The following is a 23,620-nucleotide window of genomic DNA, read 5'->3' on the forward strand; positions in this document are numbered from 1 at the left end:
ATGAATGGCCCCTAAGCAAAGAAGCAGAAGCTTAGCAGAGCTGAGTGAAGTACATGTGTAAACAGTTTTCATTACAAACACCTTGCACTGATTATGTGTTCAGTGTTTTTCGCCAAGATGAGAAAGCGTTCCTCACAAAAATGACTTGCGGTCGTAACTCATAACAGTGTGACTGAAAACTGAAACTGCCTGCAGTTCAAAGTTCAGAGCGCTTGTTTTCACCGACACTTAGCCTGTGTTTCCCAACAGGCCTTGTTTTTTTCCATCCACTCTAATGCCTCATGACCATCTGCAGCTCCAGGTCAAACCTGTGTGTGAACTCCGTGCTCCACGGGACGACAGACCAAGCAGAAGGGTGTGATTTTAATGGGGCGAAGCCTTTACTCTGTTGTGAAGAGTGGCCCTCTGACGGGATAATGGTCCCTCCTGGAGGTGCGAAATCGCCAGGAACCAGGCAAGGGGGGGGGGAACCTGGGAGTGACCAGGGGGTGACACCTCAGGGCCTCTGAATAGGCCCCATAAACCAGCAGCAATCCCCCCCCTGTGTAAATCATAGGTAGGGTGAAGGATTGGTCCTGCAAAAACACTGGGACTTTCCTCAGGTGTAGATTAATGACAGTCATTGGTGCAGACTGTTAATTATCCTTTTATAGAATAGGGTTATTTCCACATTATCCTGTTTGGTCCGCCTATACGGTGATATCCACTGTATCTGCGGATGTCTTTCACTTAAGATACCAAATTGACCAAACACATGTTGACCCTCTTCTTCCTGCTGGTTTTCATTGCACAGTACATGTGGGTTTGTTTCTCGTACTTCTCCATTATCTTAATGGTGACTGTGTGAAATCAGCTTATGGCTTTCAGGGTGTGAGAATCTCGTGGTTGAGTGGGAGAGGAGGGATTAAAGGGAGTTGCCCCTTTACCACCTGCGGTGCACACTCACACATTCACACACAAACCGTGACGACACACTCAATCATTGTAGTTCCGCATTTTGGAAAACTTATTTACTCCCTTGTGGACAGTAGGATACAACACCACAATTATGTTTGCGTTTTAAATATGAGGCTAATGCCAGCAGCCAGTTAGCTCAGCATAAACACTGGAATAGGGCATATAACATATAACTAGCCTTTCAGCACCTTTTTAATTAACATGCCATATAATTTTTGTTTAATCTTTACACAAATCTAAGCACAAAAACCTAATTTGATGATTTAAAGGGGAAGTTAAGGGAATAAACAAGTCACTAAGCGGTTGAAGTCGGGCCTGAGTTGTCTATTAAAGAGATTTGCCGAGATGCTGAGTACGTCCAAAATGGGCTTTTAACAATGACAAAAAAAGATAAACAAAGCACCACAACTTTTTAACATGCACGAATTACATGCAAAATAATCTCAGCGATCCACAAAGTGCGGTCAACAAAAAATGGAGTTGAGTTCCATTCACCCTCTCGATGAATGAGCTGGTGTGTCCTTTATATTGAACATTATTATTACATTATATACATTATTATATAAAAACAACAACAAATAACCATACCAGACCATCAGAAATCTAATAACACTACTAGAAATATAAATTCCAAGTGACTACATTCATGGCTCCTACGGGTATTATTTCTTATCGGGCGTCAGTAACTTCTGGTTGTCTGGAAAATATGTAAATACACCAGTAAAGTTTAGAGAAATGAACATTTAAAGCAGAATTTGTTTTCAAACAGGCCTAATCTTATGCAGTGTTGTGTCTTTGTGCTGTTGCTCTTGAGTACCGGGTTCCTGGCTCACAGGCGTTCGAGGAAGAAAGCGTCATGCTTATTGTTTTCAACATTGTTTGTCTATCCGCTCTACCTACCGGCCCCAACAGGCAGGTGTAACTCGATGTCTGTTTGGATTTGAATCTCCCTGCCTCTCTGCTAACGTCAGAGTTTTTTTTTTTTACCTGTCGTAATGTGTACGCACATGTACACAGTGTTGTGTGGTCTTTCATGGAAGTGTATTTTCCTGCAGAACAGGACACCGGTATTTGCATATTCACATGATATATATTTTCTCCTTTTGAGGGCTTGGAAAGGTACACATTTTTCTTTATAGTTAATGGGGAAAATCTATATATTTTTTACATGTGAGGCAAGCGATAATGTGTGGTTCCCTATCAGTTTACCCTGGCGGCTTGTCATTAGAGATTACCTTGGGGACTCTAACTGCAGAAGCTTATTGTTCCTCTTCCTAACGCCCAAAATGTACCTGATCACCTTTCTGTCTCTTTATTTATGATGTGAATCCAGCGTGGACCCACCAGTGCAGCCTAATCAATTCAAGAGAAAGAAGACTATACTGAAAGAATCTATAGAATAAAGACAATAAAATATAAAAGATTTGGGTGTAAAAAAAAAACAAGATAATGAAAACGGACATGTCTGTTCCTTTTCACTAGCTGAACTAATGTATAATGATACCAACAGATGTGCAACTATACAGAAAACAGAAGTTCAACAGTGTGAACTTATACGTAAACATACAAGTACACAACATATAAGTATGCAGTCAAAAAGACACAGGGTAGATAGGATATGAACTGCAGTGTATGATTGCAGTGCAAACCAGAATGATGCAAAATAGATTCAGCACTGCAAACACTTTATGGCCAATGTGCAGATACAGTTGTGACAAGTCATCCGCAGGATGATTAAAACAGCGGCGTTCACAGTAAAGTAGCAACAGATGTAGTGAAATAACAGCAGAGGTTGTACTACAAAGTGACTGTTGCATGTTTGATGACCACAGAAGAACAGATAAGGCTGAGCTGCAGGTCGGAGGATAAGCCTGGTCTGCTGGGTGGCATTGCAGAACCGGTCTCGGCACAAAGGAGCATTTATGAACCTCCGTGGAACCTTTATAGTAACATGATCCACTGACTGGGCACTGCAGCTGCTTTATAGATCAAAAAAGTCCAAGATATAAAACCATTTGTCATTTTAAAATCCCCTCCTGACCCCTCTTTGTTCAATCGAGGGTCTTTGAGCCACAGGCAGTTACATTTTTTGGTGGTAATACATCAATATATGTTCAAAGACTTGTTTACTTAGGTAATCTGTCAACCTCCGAACTAAAGGGAGTGACCTTTTACTGCTTTTTCTTCTGCAACCACTTTTTTCTGCAGAGGAAGACTTGCTCTTATTTGCTCAGAAACCAGTTTCCCTCCCGGGGAGGAAAGTCCAGAGCTGCCTTCTTTCTGTCCTCTGACAGGAGTCACTGTCAAAATGTATTTACTCAAGGCTTTTATCACCTAATCCAGCTAACTGCCTGCTACTGCTGCTGCTGCTCATTGAAACTTTGAGATACTGTTGTTGGTGACCGAGCCTCCTTCTTAGTTTTCCAATCTGCCAATTGGTTTGAATGCAGATTTAAGTAGAATTGAACAAATGGAAACTGCCTTCTCAGGCCACGCCCGTGCAGCGTCACCTGGTAGATGTGAGGTAAGTGAGACGAACTTCTCGTCTGACCAGCTGGCAGCAGATAAGAGAGCAGGGAGCCTGCTCTACAGGTCTGTCAGGGAGCTGACAGCAGAGAGCTGCCTGCAAACACACATCCGTTTCTATGTGTGTCTCGATAGAAAAGAGCCCAGCCATTGTCTCTCTCTCTCTCTCTCTCTCTCTCTCTCTCTCTCTCTCTCTCTCTCTCTCTCTCTCGCTCTGTGTATGTGTGTGTGTGTGAAGGCCGCTCTAAACTGCCATATTCAAATATTTTAACAGTGACAATGATGCTTTTATTGATCTGGAATTATCATATTTGATTATCCCTCCATTTGAGTGTGTCTGTGTGCGCATGTGTGTGGGTGTGTTACTCACCAGGGTTCATTACCAGTGTCTGAGTCAGAAATCAAGTTGTTTTCATAAAAGGGAATACATTCAAAAAAGGGCCCTCAGTAAATAAGTCCCACTTTAATAGAGGCTCTTTGATTTCATGGAGAGTTTGTTTCAGTGTCAAATCATGAAGAAGAAGCCGACCACAAACAAACCGGTCAACTGTTGTGACTCTGCTGATGTCATTTAATGTGTATTGTCGTCATCCTCATCTTTAATTTTGTGTTACTTGTGATTATGAATCATTCCAACAACAGAAACTCCCCCTAGACTCCCGGCTGCTGACGTAATGACAGTGCTCTTACCTGCATGATAATAGACAGGTATGTGCAGATACTATACTGTATGTGTGTCATGCATTTGTTGGCCTGCTCTGTAATCTGATGTCGCAGAGATGCACATATTAGAGTTGCTATGTCACTTGTTCGGAAATACCCCCATGGTTAGCACATGCCAATTGCATGTGAAATGACGTCACATGGAACAGATGAGGAACAGGACGAGTGAAAGAGGATTAGATATCACACTTCAAATGAAAGGCGGGAACACAGCAACCAGTGCCACACAGTCTGCAAAACCAAAATTTTGCAGACTGAATAGTAGAACTTTGCCTTCGATTCAGAGGAAACATCCCCCAAAAATCTTAGTTTGACATGAAAATGACAATATCTATGTAAAACTATATTCCTAGAAATTCTTCATATCAATGGTAAAGGCCACTTTCTCTGTAAACATAAATAAAGTGTATTAGAATGTGAATGTGTGAAAATGTAAGTGCATCCTGCAGGATGATGTTGTCTCATGATCGGACTCTTGGGAAGCCCCGAGGCAAGTTTCTGTTGCATCATGGATTCATGACACACTAGTGGTGGAAAGTTCTTCAGTACACCAAGTACTCTGTGCTGTGTGCTTGTCATTTACTGGAATAATTTCAATTTTATGCTACTACGACCTTAGCACTTTTCCGAGAAAAATATTTATACATTTTACTCAAATATATTAATTTAGCAGCTATGTGTATCTAGTAGTTACAAAACACACAAGCTTCTCAACGTTGATGAATCGTACTGTTGTACAAAAATAAAATCATTGTTGCAAGAGTAGTATTTTACTGAAAATCATGAAATGTTTCAAGATTTCAAGTCCTAATTCGTATCTCTAACACAGCAACCAGCCTCATTCTTTCATGTTTCAAAGCTACAACTATTTATAGAACATTTTTAAGCAAGTAATTAAAAACAGATTTAAAATATTCTCAATGAACTGAAGGTTAATACAACATAAATGCTGCTTACTGCGTATTGTATTGTATGTTATCCCAATGATGATGGCTCATTGTGTTTTAAAGGGATAGTTCACCCAAAAATGAGAATTCACTCATTATCTACTCACCACTTTGCCGGTGGAGGGGTGGGTGAAGTGTTTGAGACCACAAAACACTTTTAGAGTTTCAGGGGTAAATAGTGTTGTAGACAAATCATATATAAAATAAATGGTGACCATTTACCTATAAACATTAACACATAATGCCTCCATAGTGCTCCTGTGGTGTCATCAAAGTGTCCATAAACACAGAAATTCAAATTTGACTCGAAACCGCAGCATTTATACCATGTTTTTAGCCTTAAATCAAGTAGAATTTTAATTTCAGGGGGGGTTACGGACACTTGGATGACACCACAGGAGCAGTATGGAGGCAACTTATGTTTTTTAACACTTCACCCACCCCTCCATCGGCATAGTGGTGAGGAGATGATGAGTGAATTTTCATTTTTGGGTGAACCATCACTTTCACGCTGATGTTCAGAAATCCTGATTCCTATGAACAACACGATCCCCCATCACAGAGGCACACTCCTTGGATGGTGGTGACACAAACAGTCCTGACTAAGCCGATTTTCTCTGCTGTGAGTAATCGGACGGCAACCAGTCACTCTCTGCTGAACGTGTTCAGACAAAACTTATAGTTCCCTCGTACATCCGAGCGAAGCAAACAATACGTATTGTCATTAACCCTTTCATTGTGTGCTGGCAAATAGTCATCCGTGTCTGATTGCACACTCACATACATTGTTTTTGTCGTTTCTATCACATCACCACTGTTGTCTGTCTTGTGTGTATACGGATACCGTGCGTGCATATCTGTACGTGTGCACCAGCGGCACACAGTACATGAAGAGTTGTGTTGACTTGCACCACACGCTTGCTTCACTGCCACCAATGTGTGTTGTACAGATGTCACAACACTCCCCCCCCCCCTTCCCCTCTCTCTCTCTTCATCCCTCAGTGCCACTGTGAGAACACCTCACCCCCTTGATTCCCAGACGTGGACACACCCTATGCACAGATTCGCCTCCAATCAAATCCCACTTTTCCCATATGCAAATGAGAGCCAGTGTTCCCTTCTAAACATAGTTAACTGTCACTTTTCAACACAAACACGTTCAGTCATATTTAAGCGGCCCCGCGGTCCATCGCGCCATCTCTTCTGCGGCTCAGCCACAGATTAAGATGCAGCTTGATTAAAAAAAGCATGAAACCAAACTAAATCTTTCAGTGCCACAATACTTTACCTTTGTTGTTACAGCACAATGGGAAATAACATTGGAAAGATCAGCATAGGATAGGACTCAGTAGAGCGCGTACCTCTGCCAAGGCCCAACAGTCCCCTTAGATTCATGAATTATTCCCTGGGGAAATGTTGATAATGTCAACAAAAAAATGAATAAAATTCAAATTTAAAAACAGAGATAGACATTTTCTGGGTCTGCCCCTGATCAGGATCTGCACCAAAATGTACTGGGTTCTTCTCTGAACAATACCACATCCTTCCACTAAGGTTTTGCATAATCTGTCCGGTGTGTTTTGCGTAATCTTGTTACGAAAAACAACAAACACACAGACAGGGGTGAAACTATAACCTTGTTGGCAAAGGTTATTATGTTGTTGAGTCTTTATTTTAATGCTCTAGGCCAAAGTACTTTTTTTCTAATCACTATTCATTGGATTTTTATTGGGTAGAAATCCCTGATTCAATTCTCGGCAGATAAACAAACAATCCGAATCAGTAGAAATTCCTCCCATTATCTTGCGAACAGGTCACACACCATGTGCTGCTAAATTCTCTCCACTAAAAGACAGTCACGAGGGAGTTGATTGGGAAGATAAACTCTTGGTTACATAATCAAAGACACTTTTTGGGGCTGTTTTAATCCACAACCAATGTGTATCTCCCACTTGATAACGATGACTGATGTACAACCCCCCCTCAACTAAACCCTTCAGGACAGATAGACGATGGCCCTTTGAAATCAAATCAGGGAGAAGGTGTCGTGATCTGACGTTCAGATCACTCCCGCTCTCTGTTCTGGTCAGATAATGCCGTCGTTTGCCGGTGATCACAGAGACAATACGTTGGCAGATGTGTCCTGCAGAGAGGACAGTGTGTTGATAAGATTGTGACACCTTCAGTGAGTAAACCACCACTCAGAGAGAATTCCGTCTGGCTGTCTTTCATCACGGAGGCGAACTCGGACATTCAGAGGGCTGAGCGCAGTTAACAGCCACATCAAACTGTGCCGTGTGAACAAGTCGTGAGCGAAGTCGAGATTTTACAATAAGATTCAATTGAGGTGATATTACCAAATCACAATCGGGATCCGAATCAGGGTTTATTGCCAAGTAGGTTTACACATATAAGGGGTTTGCTGTGGTATGTTTTTGCAAAAGCATACATATAAAATATAAAAATAGGGAACAGTATATAAATATCCTAAACAATAGAAAAAGATAAGTACACAATGGACGTTAAATATGTACAATTTGAACGTTTTTGCAGTATGATCATTATTGGTCACATTTATTCAGTGCAATGATTGAGCCTACACATGCACTTATACATGAGTATGTGTGAGGTTGGTATTTTGCTGCAACTGTATTGCATGTTGTATTGTGTGTGTCCTTTGTTGCGGTCACATGGCCAATCCCTGTACTGTGATCAAGTCAGTCAACTAAAGGAGTCACGGTATAATTTCTCCTCGAAACTGCACACACACACACCAGCTGATTGAAGTACTTTCTCACAGCCTTAGTGTCCTCTGTGTCCCGAGCTGTGAAGAGTTCACAGTGTCCATCCTGTCTTTGGGTCATAATGAGACCTGAAACGAGGCCTAATTGAAGTGCTAATGCAACAGTCATTCCCCCCCGAGAGCCGCATGTGCTCTTCGGCTGTCCCGTCTCAAAGGCTGCATGTACTTTAGAGCCGCACTTCTTTGATCATGTGTGCTCACTGATGGCCACTGTGAACTCATTATGTCCCCCCCGACGACTGAAGATTAAGATTAAAGCTCAAACTCACAACGCACTGTGTAATAGAGCTGCATCTGATAATGCTGCGAGGGGCTCAGATGTATTTCAAAACCTCGGGCACAGACATTACAGGGTCTTTTATTGAAAAGGGAAGCGGAAGGATCTGGATCGTCTGCAGATGCCGACTTTGTTTGCAAATGTTGGAGGTTGTTTGCATATCAGCCTCACTGTACAGTATATTACTCAACTGCATGAATGACAAGCCCAGCAAACTCAGGTAGGCGAACAACAGCTCTGTGGGGACAGAAATAGTCGTTGCTGCCTCCAGGCACAGTCGCAGTCAGGAACTGGGCCGATTCTCACTGGCTGTGCTTGACACCGAAACTGACAGTTTATGTTTTCACACATATAATGGATGTGAACAGTTAACGTGAGTGACAGGTCGGCTTTTCTTATGCTAATGAACCATATAACTACTTGGGACATAGTAAATGATAGGCAGGATGAAACTAAATACAAAAAAACAATAGTGTGCTGGTGAAAATATTAAGTTACTCGTCTGTAAACGACAAAAAAAAAAAAACATTTTCAGTTTTATTTTTTATTTTTTGCTTACAACTAAATTTTGCCCAGTGCTGCACATTCCTAATGTCACACGCATCTGTCATGATTCTCAGAAACACAACCTCAACCTGAAAAAGTGCAAAAACGACAATAACAACAATGTAAAAACGTTGTAAAATAAGGACACTGTGCGTGGTGCCAAGTCTCCCCAACAGCATAACAGTTCAAACTGCCAATTTAGATGACCCAGGAGCAGCAGCAGTGAGCCAATCGGCTTTGTCCCTGTCGAGGCAGACCTGTCGGTGCACCTGCTGATTCCCAGGCCTCCTTGCCAATCTGTGACTACAGTGAAACCCAGCAAGAGTGAAACTGGCCCAGAGCCAGAGGAAGAGCAGGTTGACTACTCCTGACACAATCGCTACAACGCAGGGGATCCTGGGAGGAGGACCGGCCGTGAGTGTGGAGATGAGAAAAATAAGATGACTAACCATGGGAAGAGAAGCAGAGGAGGAGGAGGAAACGATGTAACAAGAAAAAACACCTCATTGAACTCCTGGGAACCTAAAACCTGTCTGACATGGACTTCGCGATTGCTCAATGAGTGCACTATGACTGCAAAGCCTGTGTGAGTGTCTGTGTTGTGTTTGCATCATGTGTGAGTGTGTGACCACATCCATTCAATACTGTTGAATAATGTTTTCAATATATGATTTTTTTCTGCATTAAAAAGAAGAACTTTGCAAACTATCTATGTTTTGCCTTTGAATGAATGAAGGAGTGAAAAACAGTTTTGGTGCTGCGTACTCATAAATAAGACGTGTGTTCGTCCAAGGAGCGTCGTGGCCTGTGTTGACCCTCTGCTGCTTTACCTTTCAAGATGTTAATAACCATAGTGCTCCTGGCCGTCATGTCACCTCACACAAAACTGAACATCCATTACATATCAGCAAAACAGCATTCCTTTGATTTCCTTTGATATTCATAGTTTATTACCACTGGTCTTAATCTGCCCCAAATGTCTATCAGTAAATAATTACTAAAATCTGGGAACATAACGACTTTGCTGCAAAGTATGTTGGGGTAAGAAACACGAGCAGTTAGACGATCAGTCATGTGAACAGAGCAATGGTTTATGTCCAGATTAGCTCAGCAATTTAAAAGGAAGTACAAAGGAAAAGTGAGGACACAAGAAGTGGTCATCACTGAACCAGGAAGTCGTAGCTGAACCAGGAAGTTGGTCTAAACCTTGAATGGACATTTTAAGTTTGCTTTCCTAACCTGGTGTTAAGAAACTTGTGTCTACTTGTGTTTCATTTGGACCTTTTCGACCACTTGGGAGCAACGCAAGGAGCTGCAAACGCAACAGTGAACTTGTCACCTTGTTAAGCTTTTATGGGAAACATGTGAGCAAACATCGGCTTATTTGTGTATCCAACAGTCATGGGAATACATTACTGGTCATTTGGGGGCATTTTGTCTCTGCTTTGGTCTCCACCAACTCCTGAGGGAGATTTCATCACTCTTTAGCAAGTACCTGCTCTGGTATGTCCACCAGCTAACTGCTAACTTTGTCTGTTATTTAGTATTGAGAAGGTAGTAATGGGTTTTTAGGGCTTTGAGTTATGTTACTGGCCGTAAAACCCAAACAACTTGGTGAAACTGAGGGAAATTGCAGAGCCCAGTGATAATCCTCTTTGAGCTCTTTTAGACATAATCATTTTATCCATTGTTAAGAATAAATTAAAGATATTGACTAGAGCAACTTTTATTTTCTTGTTAACCTTTGACTTTCCTCCCTGTTAGAATGGTTGTGGGTCGAGCTTTCCAAACGGCCATGACCAGTCCCTCAGAGTCAAATCAAAGTTCATCACGAGTCCACTTGTCTCAGTACTGTCAGATGACAAAACACCAGCTCCTCTCCGTGACCTCTCCATACAAGGTCGCCAGGCTGAGACGCAGGATGTCCTGCTTTAACCCATTGATAACAGCCGTTCAAACAGAACCCTGACACGTGACAGCATGATGGAGAGCTCACCGACTAATGGCAAACAGATTGCTGATGTATCAGGGTGTGTTTTTAAGCCTCTCGCTCATCTGTGACTCATCCACCCTGCCCAGAACAAATGCACTGCAGAGCTGCCGGGTCCACAGCAGCCCTCGATGCTCTGTTATTATGCGTCTCGCTGTCATGCAAAGAACCCTCCGTCCCATTTTTCTCCATCTGACTCCAAATCTGTTTTTAAAAGCCCCCGATGCTGTAAAACTTTATTATGGAGCAATGTGCTTATATGCCGCTAGCGTTATAAACCAGCACCATGCAGCTGCTTTTTCTCAAGAAGTGAATCTGACTCAATCCCTCGGCTCTGACTGTCTCCAAGCCCTTTTTTTTAAAAAAAGGCACAACCAGACACAGCAATCAGTCACAGTATGGCACTGCCAGACCCAATCAGCAAGTCATGTGGATTGCATTAGAATTGGTCGACCCACGGCACGGCTTGAGGCCTGAGGTTACTTATCATATCCTTGGACCGGGAGCTGCTTCAGGAAAACTACCTGGAGTGGTGGTGAGGATTACTCAGACTCCCTGCAGAGAACGGTGCTTGTTGCTTTTCCAATAGTTTTGGTGTCTCTTTTTGAAAGCTCTTCCCTGAATGTAAAGTAGCTGCTACTATCAGATGTGAGAAGTGATTATGACTGTCGAGCACATGCTGTTCTAAAAATAATATACATAACAAAGGAGCTGTATTTGCACTTCATTTATTTGCATCACTCCGACATGTAAAAAAAAAGAAGACAAACAGGTTAGAGAGGGAGATGGACAGTGATACAGAAGTTGACAAACAGAGTTTATGGCGCAGACAAATGCATTTAAAATCCATGTGTTTGTGAATATTTCATAAACATAAACATGAAAAATGAACTGTTTTTACAAAACAATCAAAATGACTTCCACAAGAAGCATAGTTAAGCCTTGTCGTATATATACACTTGTATATTCACCAGACATCATTACACTACATTGCAATATAAGATTTTCTTTTTGCACATTTGTCACAAGCACAAAGCCTTTTCTTTTTAAAAAGACATTAACACAGAGGCTGTTTAGCATCCTCACACTCGGTACACACTGGGCTATTCAGGAGATAAGGAGTGTATTGAGCATATAAACAAAGAGGCTGGTGGAGGTGGTGGGAGGATCTGCAGGGTGGACTCCTGCAGGGCTTGCTTTTACAGATGCAGATTGATGAGAGCCGGGAACAAAAAGCCACAGGTTACTGCTCCCGCGCAAACCTTTCACAACACACAAGAGTTCCTGGGCCAAATCAGAGGATCCACACAAAGGAAATATATTTGTCACATCAAGAGTTGATAAAACTCCGATTGGGGTGGCAGGATTGTCAGTTGTTTGACTCAAAGGCCAGAGAACACCCTCCCAAAACCAGCCGGGAGAGCTTTCACACACAGGTAAGAATGTGGCACCTCGCTCTGCAACCTGAACTTGCAGCTGCTGCATATAAATAAGCTGGTGCAACCAGACAGTAAGAATACAACAGAGGCGGCTAACGCCCTTCTGCTCAAACACAGAGCCGACACTTTCTGTTTCTCTCTCGCTTGAATTAAGAGGTCGGGGTCGGTGGCGAAGCTCATCATGCAAATTCATAGCATTTACATGATGGTCTTGAGTGAGTTCACTTGATATATTCACTTCCTCTCAAGTCCCATTTCACAGCCCCTTTTCCCTTTAACACACATGGAAGCATACATACACTCATTTAATATGCAGATGATGTTCTTCTGTTGGTCTGGAACACTAACATGAATATAATGTAAATATTTCTGCTGTCCTGAAAACTTATAGGAGGATGAAACCAGACCCAGAATCCTCTCTGCCGTCTCAACTGATATTTGTTTCCAATGCTCATTGTGCCCATGATTTGTTGTGTTTTGCACCATTTGGCATCCCAGTGTAAAAGAAGCCAAATATCTTGCAAGGACAAGAAGTTAAACTACCACAAGTGGTACCTGTAACATCAAGTGAAAGTGAAACACTTAAATAAGTTCAATTGTAGTCCATAACCCACAGGGTTAACAGATAACAGAGTTCAGATGAAGCAGAAGAACTTCTTCCAGCTGCACCTGGAGAACGCTTTGGTGCGCCTGTCGGAAAACCTCCTCTTCTTGCTCTTGCGAGTTTTGTTCTTAATGGCGGCATAGATGGCCGCATCAAAGGCCTCCTTTAAGTTCTTTTGTGTGAGAGACGAGCACTCAATGTAGTCCGAGGCCCTGATCTTCTCCGCCATGCTTCTGGCCCTGGAGCTCAGGACGGGCTTGACGTTAGATCTGTCCAGGTTGATGAGGACGTTCACGTCCAGTAGGAGGTCCGACTGGGTCCCGACAAGGATGATGGGCGCGGATGGGTTGTGAGCCCGGATCACCGAGACCCATTTCTTGGTGATGTTGTGAAACGAGGTGGGGTTGACCATGCTGAAGCACAGGAGGAAGACGTCCGCGTGGGCGTAGGACAGAGCTCTGAACTCATCAAACTCCTCCTGAACGGATCAAAGCAGAGAACATGAGTAAGTGTCAAGCAAACCATGAACAGACAGAATCAAGAAATGGGAAGAGTCACTGACTCATTAAAACGAGCATCCATTCAAATGTTGATGGATGGTGAAAGCTGGTTGCTGAGTCACATGTTGGATTAAGCAACCGTGTGACACCATTTCCAGCTTCGTAGTTTCATCTCATCGAACATTGCACGAAACTGTATTTCAAATTAACAATGGTGATGTCTAACCGATAAATGTTCGCTTGAGATATTCTCATTCTTAAAAAATAGAAATAAAAAAGGTGGTACCTGTCTACATAATTTCTTCTTGGGTTATTAACTAGAACTAAGAGATATATGGTTGTTACATTGTTTTTACATTTGACATTTTCACAGTTTGTTTTAGGATTGATTTTTAAATTTGAATAATTACTTTTAAGGCTCTTCATGGCCGGGTCCCAGCCTATATACGTACATAGTGTTACCTTATTTATTATAATGATGGTTCATTTGTCTTACCTGTCCAGCAGTGTCCAGAAGCTGAACTTTGACCGGTGATCCTTCCACTTGGACCTGACCTGTTGGAAACCAGGGACAATTCAAATTTAGTTCACTTTGATTAAGACAACATTCTATTTGAATTCTAAACGTTTTCATATGATAGTCTGGTATTGGCAGATATCAATATCAGAAAGTCTTTTCATAATAAAATACTTTATAATACTACTAATTTGAAATGTTGCATTAATTTGTATTCAACAGCCACACATCACAGCTCATGAATTCATAATACAGATGATGATCCAACACAGAACACCAGCACTCTGTTATTACCCAGTAATAATAAACTTGTACTTGTACTGGTGGTGCACGATGTGAGAGTTGGGACCACTCACCGGAGAAGACGTCGAACCCAGTCTGCTTGTACTCTGTGGGGTAACCATTGGAGGTGTAGCTGACGATCATGCTCGTCTTGCCCACGGCTCCGTCCCCGACCAGCATGCAGCTGATGGCGCCGGGCTCCAGCTCGTCCTCCCGGGTCAGCCCGCAGGCGGAGGGGACTCGGGACTCGTGGTCGAAGTAATCCATGTGAGGTGGCATGTCGAGCCGCACACGAACAGAAAGAAACCAACAACTTCAGACCTCAGGCTCCGCTGCTCCTTCTGTTTCAGATGAGTGTGTGTGAGTGAGGATCAGCTGTGCGCTCGGTGTCTGACATTCCTCCGGCCTTAGCCTCTGCTCTGCTGGGACTGACTGGAGACATGAGCCGGGAGGGAGGTGAGGAGGAGAGGGGTGGTGCTCACACAGGTGCAGATTTACATAGACGCGCCCACACACACGCACACACACACACACACACACACGCACACGAATGCACACACACGCACACACACACACACACACATAAAAAGTTCCCTGACTTTCCAAAAGGTGGATAGATAGATAGAGAGAGAGAGAGAGAGAGAGAGAGAGAGAGAGAGAGAGAGAGAGAGAGAGAGAGAGAGGGACCATGCACTAAACTTTAGTTCTTATAATACAAATGTGAGAGACTGCTGTGATGGTGTTGTATGTATATGTGGTTGAATGTTTTTGTATTTGGTGTGTTTTAGATTTAGTGTGTACCTGCCCGAGGTCTGTCAGCTGATAGCTAAATCTGCTATAAATCATCTCTTCTCCTTTTGAGATTAATGTTTTTGTGCATTGTCCTTGTTTAATAAAGAGAACAACAACAACAAAGAAGAATACAATTCTAAAAATTGTATTTAATTAATTCCACTTTCAAGTTTTCAATTTTTCTTTTCTTTTATTATTTTTTATTGACTTGAATGTAATTGAATCCAATGAATCTATTTTTCAGTTAATACATTTTTTTTATTGAATTGAATGTAATTGAATCCAATGAATCTATTTTTCAGTTAATACATTTTTTTTATTGAATTGAATGTAGTTGAGTTACATTTCTATTATTTTCAAAGAATTTTTTCATGTAATTTATTTATTCTTTATGAATATTTTCATTAGTTATTTTCGTGTATTCTTACTTACTATATATTTTATTTCTGAAGCACTTTGTGACTTTGTTTTGAGAAGTTCTATATAAATTAAAATATCATTATCATTAATATTATTTTAAATGATTGTTTCCGGTCCTTGCTCTAGAGTTGGGTGACCGTCGCCCCCCAGTGTCAGAGACGGGCACTACACCAAATGTGATCACATGATTCCTAGTGTCACCTGACAGTTGGAGTCCACCCTGTGCTGTGCAGTCGGAAGCTAAGCTAACTGTTAAGATGGACTGAATGAGTGAAAACTAAAGTATTCTCCTGTTTATGTTGCAGTGTCACATCTAGTCGACATCTCCCTGGTCACCGCAGACGGATGCGGCGACAGGAAATGCGCTGGTGAGCCCTGGACGGAAGTAAACAGTGCTAAGCTAGCTAGCTAGTTTCGCTATGTCGTCTTAGAACTGACTCGTCTTCTGCCCCGATTTTTCATCTGGAGACGATTTTATTTAAAGGTGTAGAAATAAGGTGAAGATTCAACCATGGCTTCAATTCTCGACGAGTACGAGGACTCGCAGAACACGAGGCAGAGTGCGCAGCAGCACAGCCGCCTGTCAAGTGCCAACATCGGGATAACGCACTCAGGTGGGTCGAGATGCTCCAGGCTCATCAAATGCATACAGGGACCCATTTCCGGATTATAAACGCTGATAAATCTTTAAAACTCAGACGCCATTTTGTTGAAAGACTCGATAACACTCATAACTAGCTTGTTCCCTCACGCCAGGCTTTGTGAACGTGAGACTGGAGGAAGAGAAGCCGATATTCAACAAGCAGAGGATCGACTTCACACCCCCGGAGAAGATAAACCATCTTGCAGTCTGCAACAATCAGCTGTGCATGAGTCTGGGGAAGGACACCCTGCTGAGGCAAATAACACTTAGCAAGCAACATGGTTCTGACTGGATTACTCTTAGAGTTAATGGCTGCTCCTCACTGCGATTAGTGCTCATTTGTAGTCATTGTTGTTTGTTGAAGCCTGGAAGAGAGTTGCCATTAGTGATACTAATGTTTTCCACGTTCTCTCCTGTGCAGGATTGACTTGGCCAAGCCAGATCAGCCTAATCAGATCGAATTGGGAAGGAAAGACGACAGCAAAGTGCACAAACTGTTCCTGGACCCCACAGGTGAAAAAAGACACGATTGCTTATTCAGATTATCCTTTCAAACACTGCTCTTATAATTAGAGGAGTAGAACAGCATACTGTTCATCTCTGGGTATTCTGTTAGAACTCAAATACACATAATTTTTAATATTACCACCCATTAAACTTGTTCCTGGGATAATGCTGAATTATTATATGCATATCATCTTTACCCGATCAAGCAAAAATGCCTCAGGTCCTATTCAGACCTATTATCCGTGCTGAGATGACCTATTACAAGTGAATGTGTCTCCTGTAACCACTTGTGATCGTATGTCACTTCCCTGCTCTATATGCAGATAATCAAGTGTCTCATTTCTGTTTGTCTAGATCAAATTATGTTGTTTTGACCCAGTTTGAGTTTTCAGACGTGTTCGTTGTCTATGTGTTAATCTGTGTGTCAGGGCAAGTGAAAGAGAGAGCAGCAGGGAGAGAGGAGTCAACAAATCAACTCATGGACACAGAGAATCGTTAAAAATATGTTTGATTCCTAGTGAAACTGTTGTGGGTCAGAGACGTCAGCTGATCCCCCATATGTGGCCAAAGATGCATTTGCATTCACAAGGCAAAAACAATGTGATCCAATGTTTCCCAGACCAACTCTGAATGTGGTTTGAGTGATCAGATCTCAAGACGATTCAGACCAGAACTTAGTGCTGACCACTAGTTATTTGATTACTCAGGGCGGATGTTTATACCAGGTCTGAATGGGTTCTGTACAGGTCTCAGAGAATACAGCAGCACTGGTGGCCCAGGCTCTCTGCTACTACTGCATTATTCATTACATTACTCTGATGGTGTCATGCTTATGACTTATTAACAACCTCCTCCATACTTTCCCACTGCAGGCTCCCATGTGCTGATCAGCCTGAGCACCAGCGAGTGTCTGTACCTCAACAGGAACACGCAGAAGGTGCGCAGTCTGTCCCGCTGGAGAGGCCACCTCATTGAGAGCGTTGGCTGGAACAAGCTGCTGGGCAACGAGACCAGCACGGGACCCATCCTGGTTGGCACCGGTCAAGGCATCATCTTTGAGGCTGAGATCTCCGCAAGCGAGGGCAGCCTGTTCAACACCAATCCAGACCAGTACTTCAGACAGGTCAGAGAATGGCTGATTATCTGAGAAAGCACTATTTTACCATAAAAGTGAAGATATTATGTTTGGTGATACTGTTTGGTTGGTAATCCAAACAGTAGAATATACCGATCTGCATTTTTTTCCTATCCTGAACAATATCACGTTCTTATCTTGAGACAGGTCCACTCTCTGGAGGAGGATGGGAAGCCAGCACCCATCTGCTGCCTGGAGGTGGAGCGCGGCCTGGAGAACAAGTACTTCATCATCGCCACCACACGCAAACGCCTGTTCCAGTTTGTGGGTAAGATACCCGAGGGGTCAGAGCAGCTGGGCTTCAGCTCCATCTTCAACCAGAACCAGGACCTGCTGCCCAGTTTCCAGGAGTTCCCGGCCAACATGGGCTACAGCGAGATCACGTTCTACACCTCGAAGCTGCGCACTTCCCCCAAGGCGTTTGCCTGGATGATGGGTAATGGAGTTCTTTATGGTCAGCTGGACTATGTGAGGCCTGATTCTCTGCTAAGTGATGTGCAGGTAAATATCTGTGTGCGTGGGACACTCTTCAGATGTTTCAATAATGTTTAGTTCTACCCTCATTTCACATATTTCTCCTTTATTTTCTCCCTCGCAATCAATCAGGTATGGGACTACACCCCGGACATTGACCTTACTCTCAAGAAGCCCATCTCCATTGTGCTGACACAGTTCCACTTCCTGTTGTTGCTCCATGACCGAGTCAAGGCCATCTGCACTCTGAATGGACAGGTTGTTTACGAGGATGTGTTCCCAGATAAATTTGGCGCCCTCAAGAGGATGATTAAGGACCCAGTTGGTGGGTTGGTGTGGATCTACACCGAGCGGGCAGTCTTCCGCTATCACATCCAGCGTGAGGCCAGGGACGTCTGGCAGATGTACATGAGCATGAATAAATTTGATCTGGCCAAGGAGTATTGCCGTGACCGACCTGAGTGCATGGACATGGTACTGGCGAAGGAGGCTGAGCACTGCTTCCAGAATAAGCGATACCTGGAGAGCGCCAAGTGCTATGCGCTGACACAGAACTACTTTGAGGAAATAGCGCTCAAGTTCATCGAAGCCAAACAAGAGGAAGCCTTGAAGGAGTTCTTACTGAAGAAACTGAATAACTTGAAACAGAGTGAGAGAACGCAGATCACCTTGCTGGTCACCTGGCTAGCAGAGCTCTATCTGAACAGTCTCGGCCAGCTGGAGAGTGACGGTAACAGCATCATCTTCCAGGAGACCCGTGATGAGTTCCGCAACTTCCTCAGCTGCTCCAAGCACAAGGAGTGCCTGTTCAACAACCGCAGCACCATCTATGACCTGCTGGCCAGCCACGGCAACGTGGACGACATGGTTTACTTCTCCGTCGTCATGCAGGACTACGAGAGGGTGATTTCCCACTACTGCCAACACGATGACTACAGCGCTGCTCTGGACGTGCTCTCCAAGCACTGTGACGAGAAGCTCTTTTACAAGTTCTCCCCCGTCCTCATGCAGCACATTCCCAAAAAAGTGGTCGACGCGTGGATCCAGATGGGCAAGAAGCTGGAGCCAAAGAAACTCATCCCGGCCCTTATGAACTACAGCCAGATGGGCAGCACCCAGCAGATCAGTGAAACCATTCGCTACATGGAGTTCTGTGTGTACGAGCTCAATGTGACAGAGGAGGCGATCCACAACTACCTGCTGTCGCTCTATGCCAAGTACAAGCCGGACTCTCTGCTGGCGTACCTGGAGCAGGCAGGTAAACACGCCTCAGAGATACACTATGACCTGAAGTATGCTCTCAGGTTGTGCGCTGAACATGGCTACCTCCGCGCCTGTGTCCTGGTTTATAGGATTATGGAACTGTATGAGGAGGCAGTGGATCTCGCTTTACAAGTGAGTGATCAATGCATATAAATAGATAATCACAAATGATGCAAATGTGTGTTTATAATTCCGAATTCCTTTAATCTTAGATATTGAAAAAGGTTTCAATGCCACTACCTGAGATAATTATGTATTTTTTCACCCATAGGTTGATGTAGACCTGGCCAAGTCATGCGCTGACCTGCCGGAGGATGACGAGGAACTGAGGAAAAAGCTTTGGCTGAAGATCGCCCGGCACGTTGTCCAAGAGGAGAAAGACGTGAAGAAGGCCATGAACTGCCTGTCCAGCTGCGACCTGCTGAAGATCGAAGACATCCTGCCCTTCTTCCCGGACTTTGTCACCATTGACCACTTTAAGGTTTGTAACAGAGTAGTTACTCTTGTGTGTTTTAAGGACAGTGAGCACTGTACGTCATGTTGTTCTATTCATCGTTTTCCCAGGAGGCCATCTGCAGCTCCCTGCAGGAGTACAACCAGCACATCGAGGAGCTGAAGCAGGAAATGGAGGAGGCTACGGAAAGCGCCAAGCGAATAAGAGAAGACATCCAAGAAATGAGGAACAAATATGGTGTGGTTGATTCCCAAGAGAAATGTGCTGCCTGTGACTTCCCGTTGCTCAACAGGCAGTTCTATCTATTCTTGTGTGGACACATGTTCCACTATGACTGCCTCTTCCAGGTAACCATTTTATAGAAAATCACTCAACTTCACTCAAACATTTCTGAACACGCCCAGCGTAGTAATAATCCCTATATGCTTCTTTTTCCCCCCTTCCCCCTTTCTAGGAAGTGACTCCTCATATGTCGACCTACAAGCAGGGTCGCCTGGAGGAGCTTCAGAAAAAGCTGTCCGCAACCACACAAACGTCCAAGTCTCGCCAGCGCGCGGCGACCAAGGACGAGGGTGACACTTCCAGCCTGGGAAAGGGCAATGCGGGCACGAGCCGGGAGCAGATAAAATCAGACATTGACGACATCATTGCGTCCGAGTGCGTGTACTGCGGCGAACTGATGATCAAATCCATCGACAAGCCTTTCATCGACCCACTTAAATTTGAGGAGGAAAAGTCCAGCTGGCTATGAATGAGTGAATCTTTGTGTCAATGAAACCGCATCATCCGTAGGGCAGACCCGTTCAGGGGTTCCACTTACTGCACAGTGGGAATTCCTACTGTTGCAAACTGCACGCTTCAGTCGCTCTCTACACAATAAACCTTTTTTGTTGGTCATATTCGAAGCCGACTTTAAGACCTTTGCACTTTGTATGGGAGCATTTAGTGAAATGTGGACATGAATTGAAACTGTGGGCTATAAGTCACGATGATGATGATATTATGTGAAACAATAACGCCAGGGCTGTACAGTACATACATGTGCCTGAACCTCTGAATATTGTGGTAGAAAAAGATTCAGATATGACTGCACTATACATTTACTAACTACATTAGCTTATGCACTTGTTTGGTCCATTTAAAACATAACATGCACTTGGACAATGTCTGTGTCGCCTTAGCTGAGTTCATCATCTCCGATCTACAGCTCTGGGTTCATGTTGCAGTCAGTGCGATAAATTAACAAACTGTTGTTTCATATATCTGCTGCAGCTCAGTTGTGGCACATTAAAGCTTGTCAATACTCATGGAGTAGATTATTTTTGATTGTTTGAAGTGTAATAAAATCAATTCCCTTCATTACATTTGCAGAGCTTGTACAAGTGAACATAGGCAACTGTGCTCCTTAAAGACGATTCACCTCTCGTCCAAAAATACATCTTCGGTTCTGACGGCTTTAAGAAACACAAGCAAGTCCAGTTGCCTACTTTCACTTTACAAAGTCTGAAGATACCATGACCTGGATGACTCTTCACAGACACCCTTCCTCACAGTTCCTCAGAAGGCTGTTTACAGTTAGGTGGAGGAAGAGAAAACATCAGTTTTTTTAGAATAAACGACAAGATGTTGAATGCCCCTTGTACGTCTGAAGGTCTTCTGCACAATTCAGGTTACCAACAACAATTAGATGTTAGCAAGTGTTAGTGGCCACCAGCAGATGTTAGGGGACATAACTTGAGTTGTGCACCATAGCGTCATCAAGTGTTTCGGCCTTGCAATCAACGATGGAGTCCGAACTTGAGGGTACGCTGAGGCTAAAGGTAAATCTGACTTCTCAGACCTCTCTCTGTATAACGTCCGAAGATGCCATGACCTGGATGACCCTTCACATCTCACGGTTCCTCAGAAGGTCGTTTCCTGTTCAGTGGAGGAAGCGAAAACATTTGGAAAAGTAGATGAAGCAGAATATGAGCAATCCTGTATTTACACAGCACAAGTGAATCATGTTAGTTTATGGTTTGGGATTACAGATGGAATAGTTTGGACCACTGCTCCATTTAAGTCTGATCTCTGAGGATCTACAACACTATCATTACTGCGATATATCACTAAATGTTATGAAATGAATACAGAAAATAAAATGTCATTTAAAAAAATATATATCCTAACTTTATTGACATTGCCTGAAGTCAGCGGGATACATTTACAATATTCATATTGTGTGGGAATCGAACTGCCTTAAACGGAGTTCCCTTCTGGTGACGTCAGACGTAGCTCGGTAATCTTCGCAATGAGCAGACGCGACTAATCGACATCGGAAACTCATCGATGCCTCTGTAATATATGTGCACACGCAGCTCAAATCAACACACATGGCGGACGTGTGTTTTTGTTTATCAGTACAAGTTGTTGTTGTTGTTTGTTGTCACCGTGGCGACGTTAAAGACGCCGCCGAGCGAGCGTCCCTGTCTCGGGGATCGATTAAAGCGCCTGCTCGTTGCTGTCCCCTCGCCATGGCGTCGTGTCTCTGCTCTCTCAGTAACAGAAAGTGGCCGCCTCTCCGCTGCCGCTGCCGACTCAAAGCTCACGGACTCGCCCGGCGCCTCCAACCGCCATTTTGGAGCGAGAGAACCGAGAGTCGGCAGCAGCGACGAGAGAGGCGACCAGGGGGGGAACACGGGGCCCGAGGTGAGACACTCCGCCGCGGTTGTTGTGGCGATGGGGGGGGAAGATGGCCGGGAGGGAGAAAGAATTAAAACACGGGGATCACTCGTTCCACCAGGCAGCCGGAGTCCCCCCTGCTCGTGTCCGCAGCGAGGCTACGAGAGGCGCGGGCGGCGGGCCTGGCGCTGGCCGCGGCGACTTAGCGACAGAATCGCCGTGAAACAAATATCATTTCTTAATACACGGTTTAGGAAGCGAGGCGGTGGCCTTAAAGAGACAGGGCCGATTTGAATACTTCATATTAATGGTCCAGGTCAAACGCGTTAGTGTTTCATAAGCTAACGTCGGTGATCAGTGGCCACACTAGAGTTAGCATAGGTAGCAACCGTGCTGCACCGAAGGCTAACGCGTTAGCACAAAAACGACACCGGTGTGTAAAGTGTGGTGGACTTCTACCGGTGATCCGCCACCTTGACCCGTAACTATCATTGAATGAGCCGATGTAGCTCACGTAGCGAGGCGGCTAACGGTCGCTAGCCCGGGAGCTGCAGTCCCCCCCACTGCACCATCCAAGGTTAGCTAGCAAAGCCCGGCGAATGCTAGCTAGCGGCTAAAGCTAATGATAACATAACGATAGCAAAAGTGTTATTTAGGGCGATGCAGCTGTCCCGGTCGTTTGGTAAATTTAAACCCGAAAAACTAAACTCTTGCTGGGCCTCAGTTGTTGTCATTCTTCCACGTGATCGTGTTTCAGAAAGTAGTAATTACAGAGGACAAGTTAACATTAACACATGTCAGTGAAACAACCATCAGTCCACTTAGATAAGACATTTGTATTTTATATTTTTTATTAGTCCCACAATGGGGACATTTGCAGTTTCACAGCAGCAAGAGTCAAACTAGGCATCAGTAATTCATTAACAAAACTTAAGTCTGAGGAATATAAAAAATATGATTTGAATTAAACTGATATATGTACTGTGGAAAAACAGGACAAAATTGTGCAGCGTGGCAATATGTACAATTAATGGATTGCACATGAACCATTGACATTGCACAGACAGATGAATATAGCACAGTTAAGAGAGTTAAAATCATCGATACAATCATTACTCAGACATTACAGGAATATACAATAACATGGAGCTGAGTTATAA

General features: G+C 43.7%; 3 protein-coding genes across 3 annotated transcripts in view; 2 read left to right on the plus strand and 1 right to left on the minus strand.

The window, feature by feature from the left end:
• Positions 1–11,481: 11,481 nt before the first annotated feature.
• Positions 11,482–14,551, minus strand: rhov (ras homolog family member V). Its single transcript, XM_034580279.1, has 3 exons — positions 14,186–14,551; positions 13,809–13,867; positions 11,482–13,290 (listed from the first exon to the last, which is right to left on the minus strand). The coding sequence occupies exons 1-3, from the start codon at positions 14,388–14,390 to the stop codon at positions 12,844–12,846; spliced, it is 711 nt and encodes a 236-aa protein (XP_034436170.1). The 5' UTR covers positions 14,391–14,551; the 3' UTR covers positions 11,482–12,843.
• An 896-nt stretch (positions 14,552–15,447) lies between these two features.
• On the plus strand, positions 15,448–21,161 carry vps18 (VPS18 core subunit of CORVET and HOPS complexes). Its single transcript, XM_034579463.1, has 9 exons — positions 15,448–15,937; positions 16,080–16,221; positions 16,388–16,479; positions 17,346–17,596; positions 17,756–18,109; positions 18,215–19,477; positions 19,617–19,826; positions 19,910–20,146; positions 20,254–21,161. Exons 1-9 carry the CDS (start codon positions 15,835–15,837, stop codon positions 20,548–20,550), a joined length of 2,949 nt encoding a protein of 982 aa, XP_034435354.1. The 5' UTR covers positions 15,448–15,834; the 3' UTR covers positions 20,551–21,161.
• A 1,137-nt stretch (positions 21,162–22,298) lies between these two features.
• ino80 (INO80 complex ATPase subunit) overlaps positions 22,299–23,620 on the plus strand; it is a 38,712-nt gene continuing 37,390 nt past the window's right edge. The window contains 1 exon segment of the mRNA XM_034579462.1: positions 22,299–22,487. The gene's annotated coding sequence lies outside the window, so the exon portion shown is untranslated.

Source organism: Hippoglossus hippoglossus, chromosome 24 (genome assembly GCF_009819705.1).
Source record: "Hippoglossus hippoglossus isolate fHipHip1 chromosome 24, fHipHip1.pri, whole genome shotgun sequence".
NCBI classification, from domain to species: domain Eukaryota; kingdom Metazoa; phylum Chordata; class Actinopteri; order Pleuronectiformes; family Pleuronectidae; genus Hippoglossus; species Hippoglossus hippoglossus.

Excerpts from the sequence above, each read along its gene's own strand:
- rhov (XM_034580279.1), bottom strand. The coding sequence starts at position 14,390 with ATGCCACCTCACATGGATTACTTCGACCACGAGTCCCGAGTCCCCTCC. Across the intron at positions 13,868-14,185 it reads TGGGTTCGACGTCTTCTCCG|GTCAGGTCCAAGTGGAAGGA; the intron begins GTGAGTGGTCCC and ends GGTTTCCAACAG. Across the intron at positions 13,291-13,808 it reads TTCTGGACACTGCTGGACAG|GAGGAGTTTGATGAGTTCAG; the intron begins GTAAGACAAATG and ends TGATCCGTTCAG.
- vps18 (XM_034579463.1), top strand. The coding sequence starts at position 15,835 with ATGGCTTCAATTCTCGACGAGTACGAGGACTCGCAGAACACGAGGCAG. Across the intron at positions 16,222-16,387 it reads GGGAAGGACACCCTGCTGAG|GATTGACTTGGCCAAGCCAG; the intron begins GCAAATAACACT and ends TCTCCTGTGCAG. Across the intron at positions 16,480-17,345 it reads ACTGTTCCTGGACCCCACAG|GCTCCCATGTGCTGATCAGC; the intron begins GTGAAAAAAGAC and ends TTCCCACTGCAG.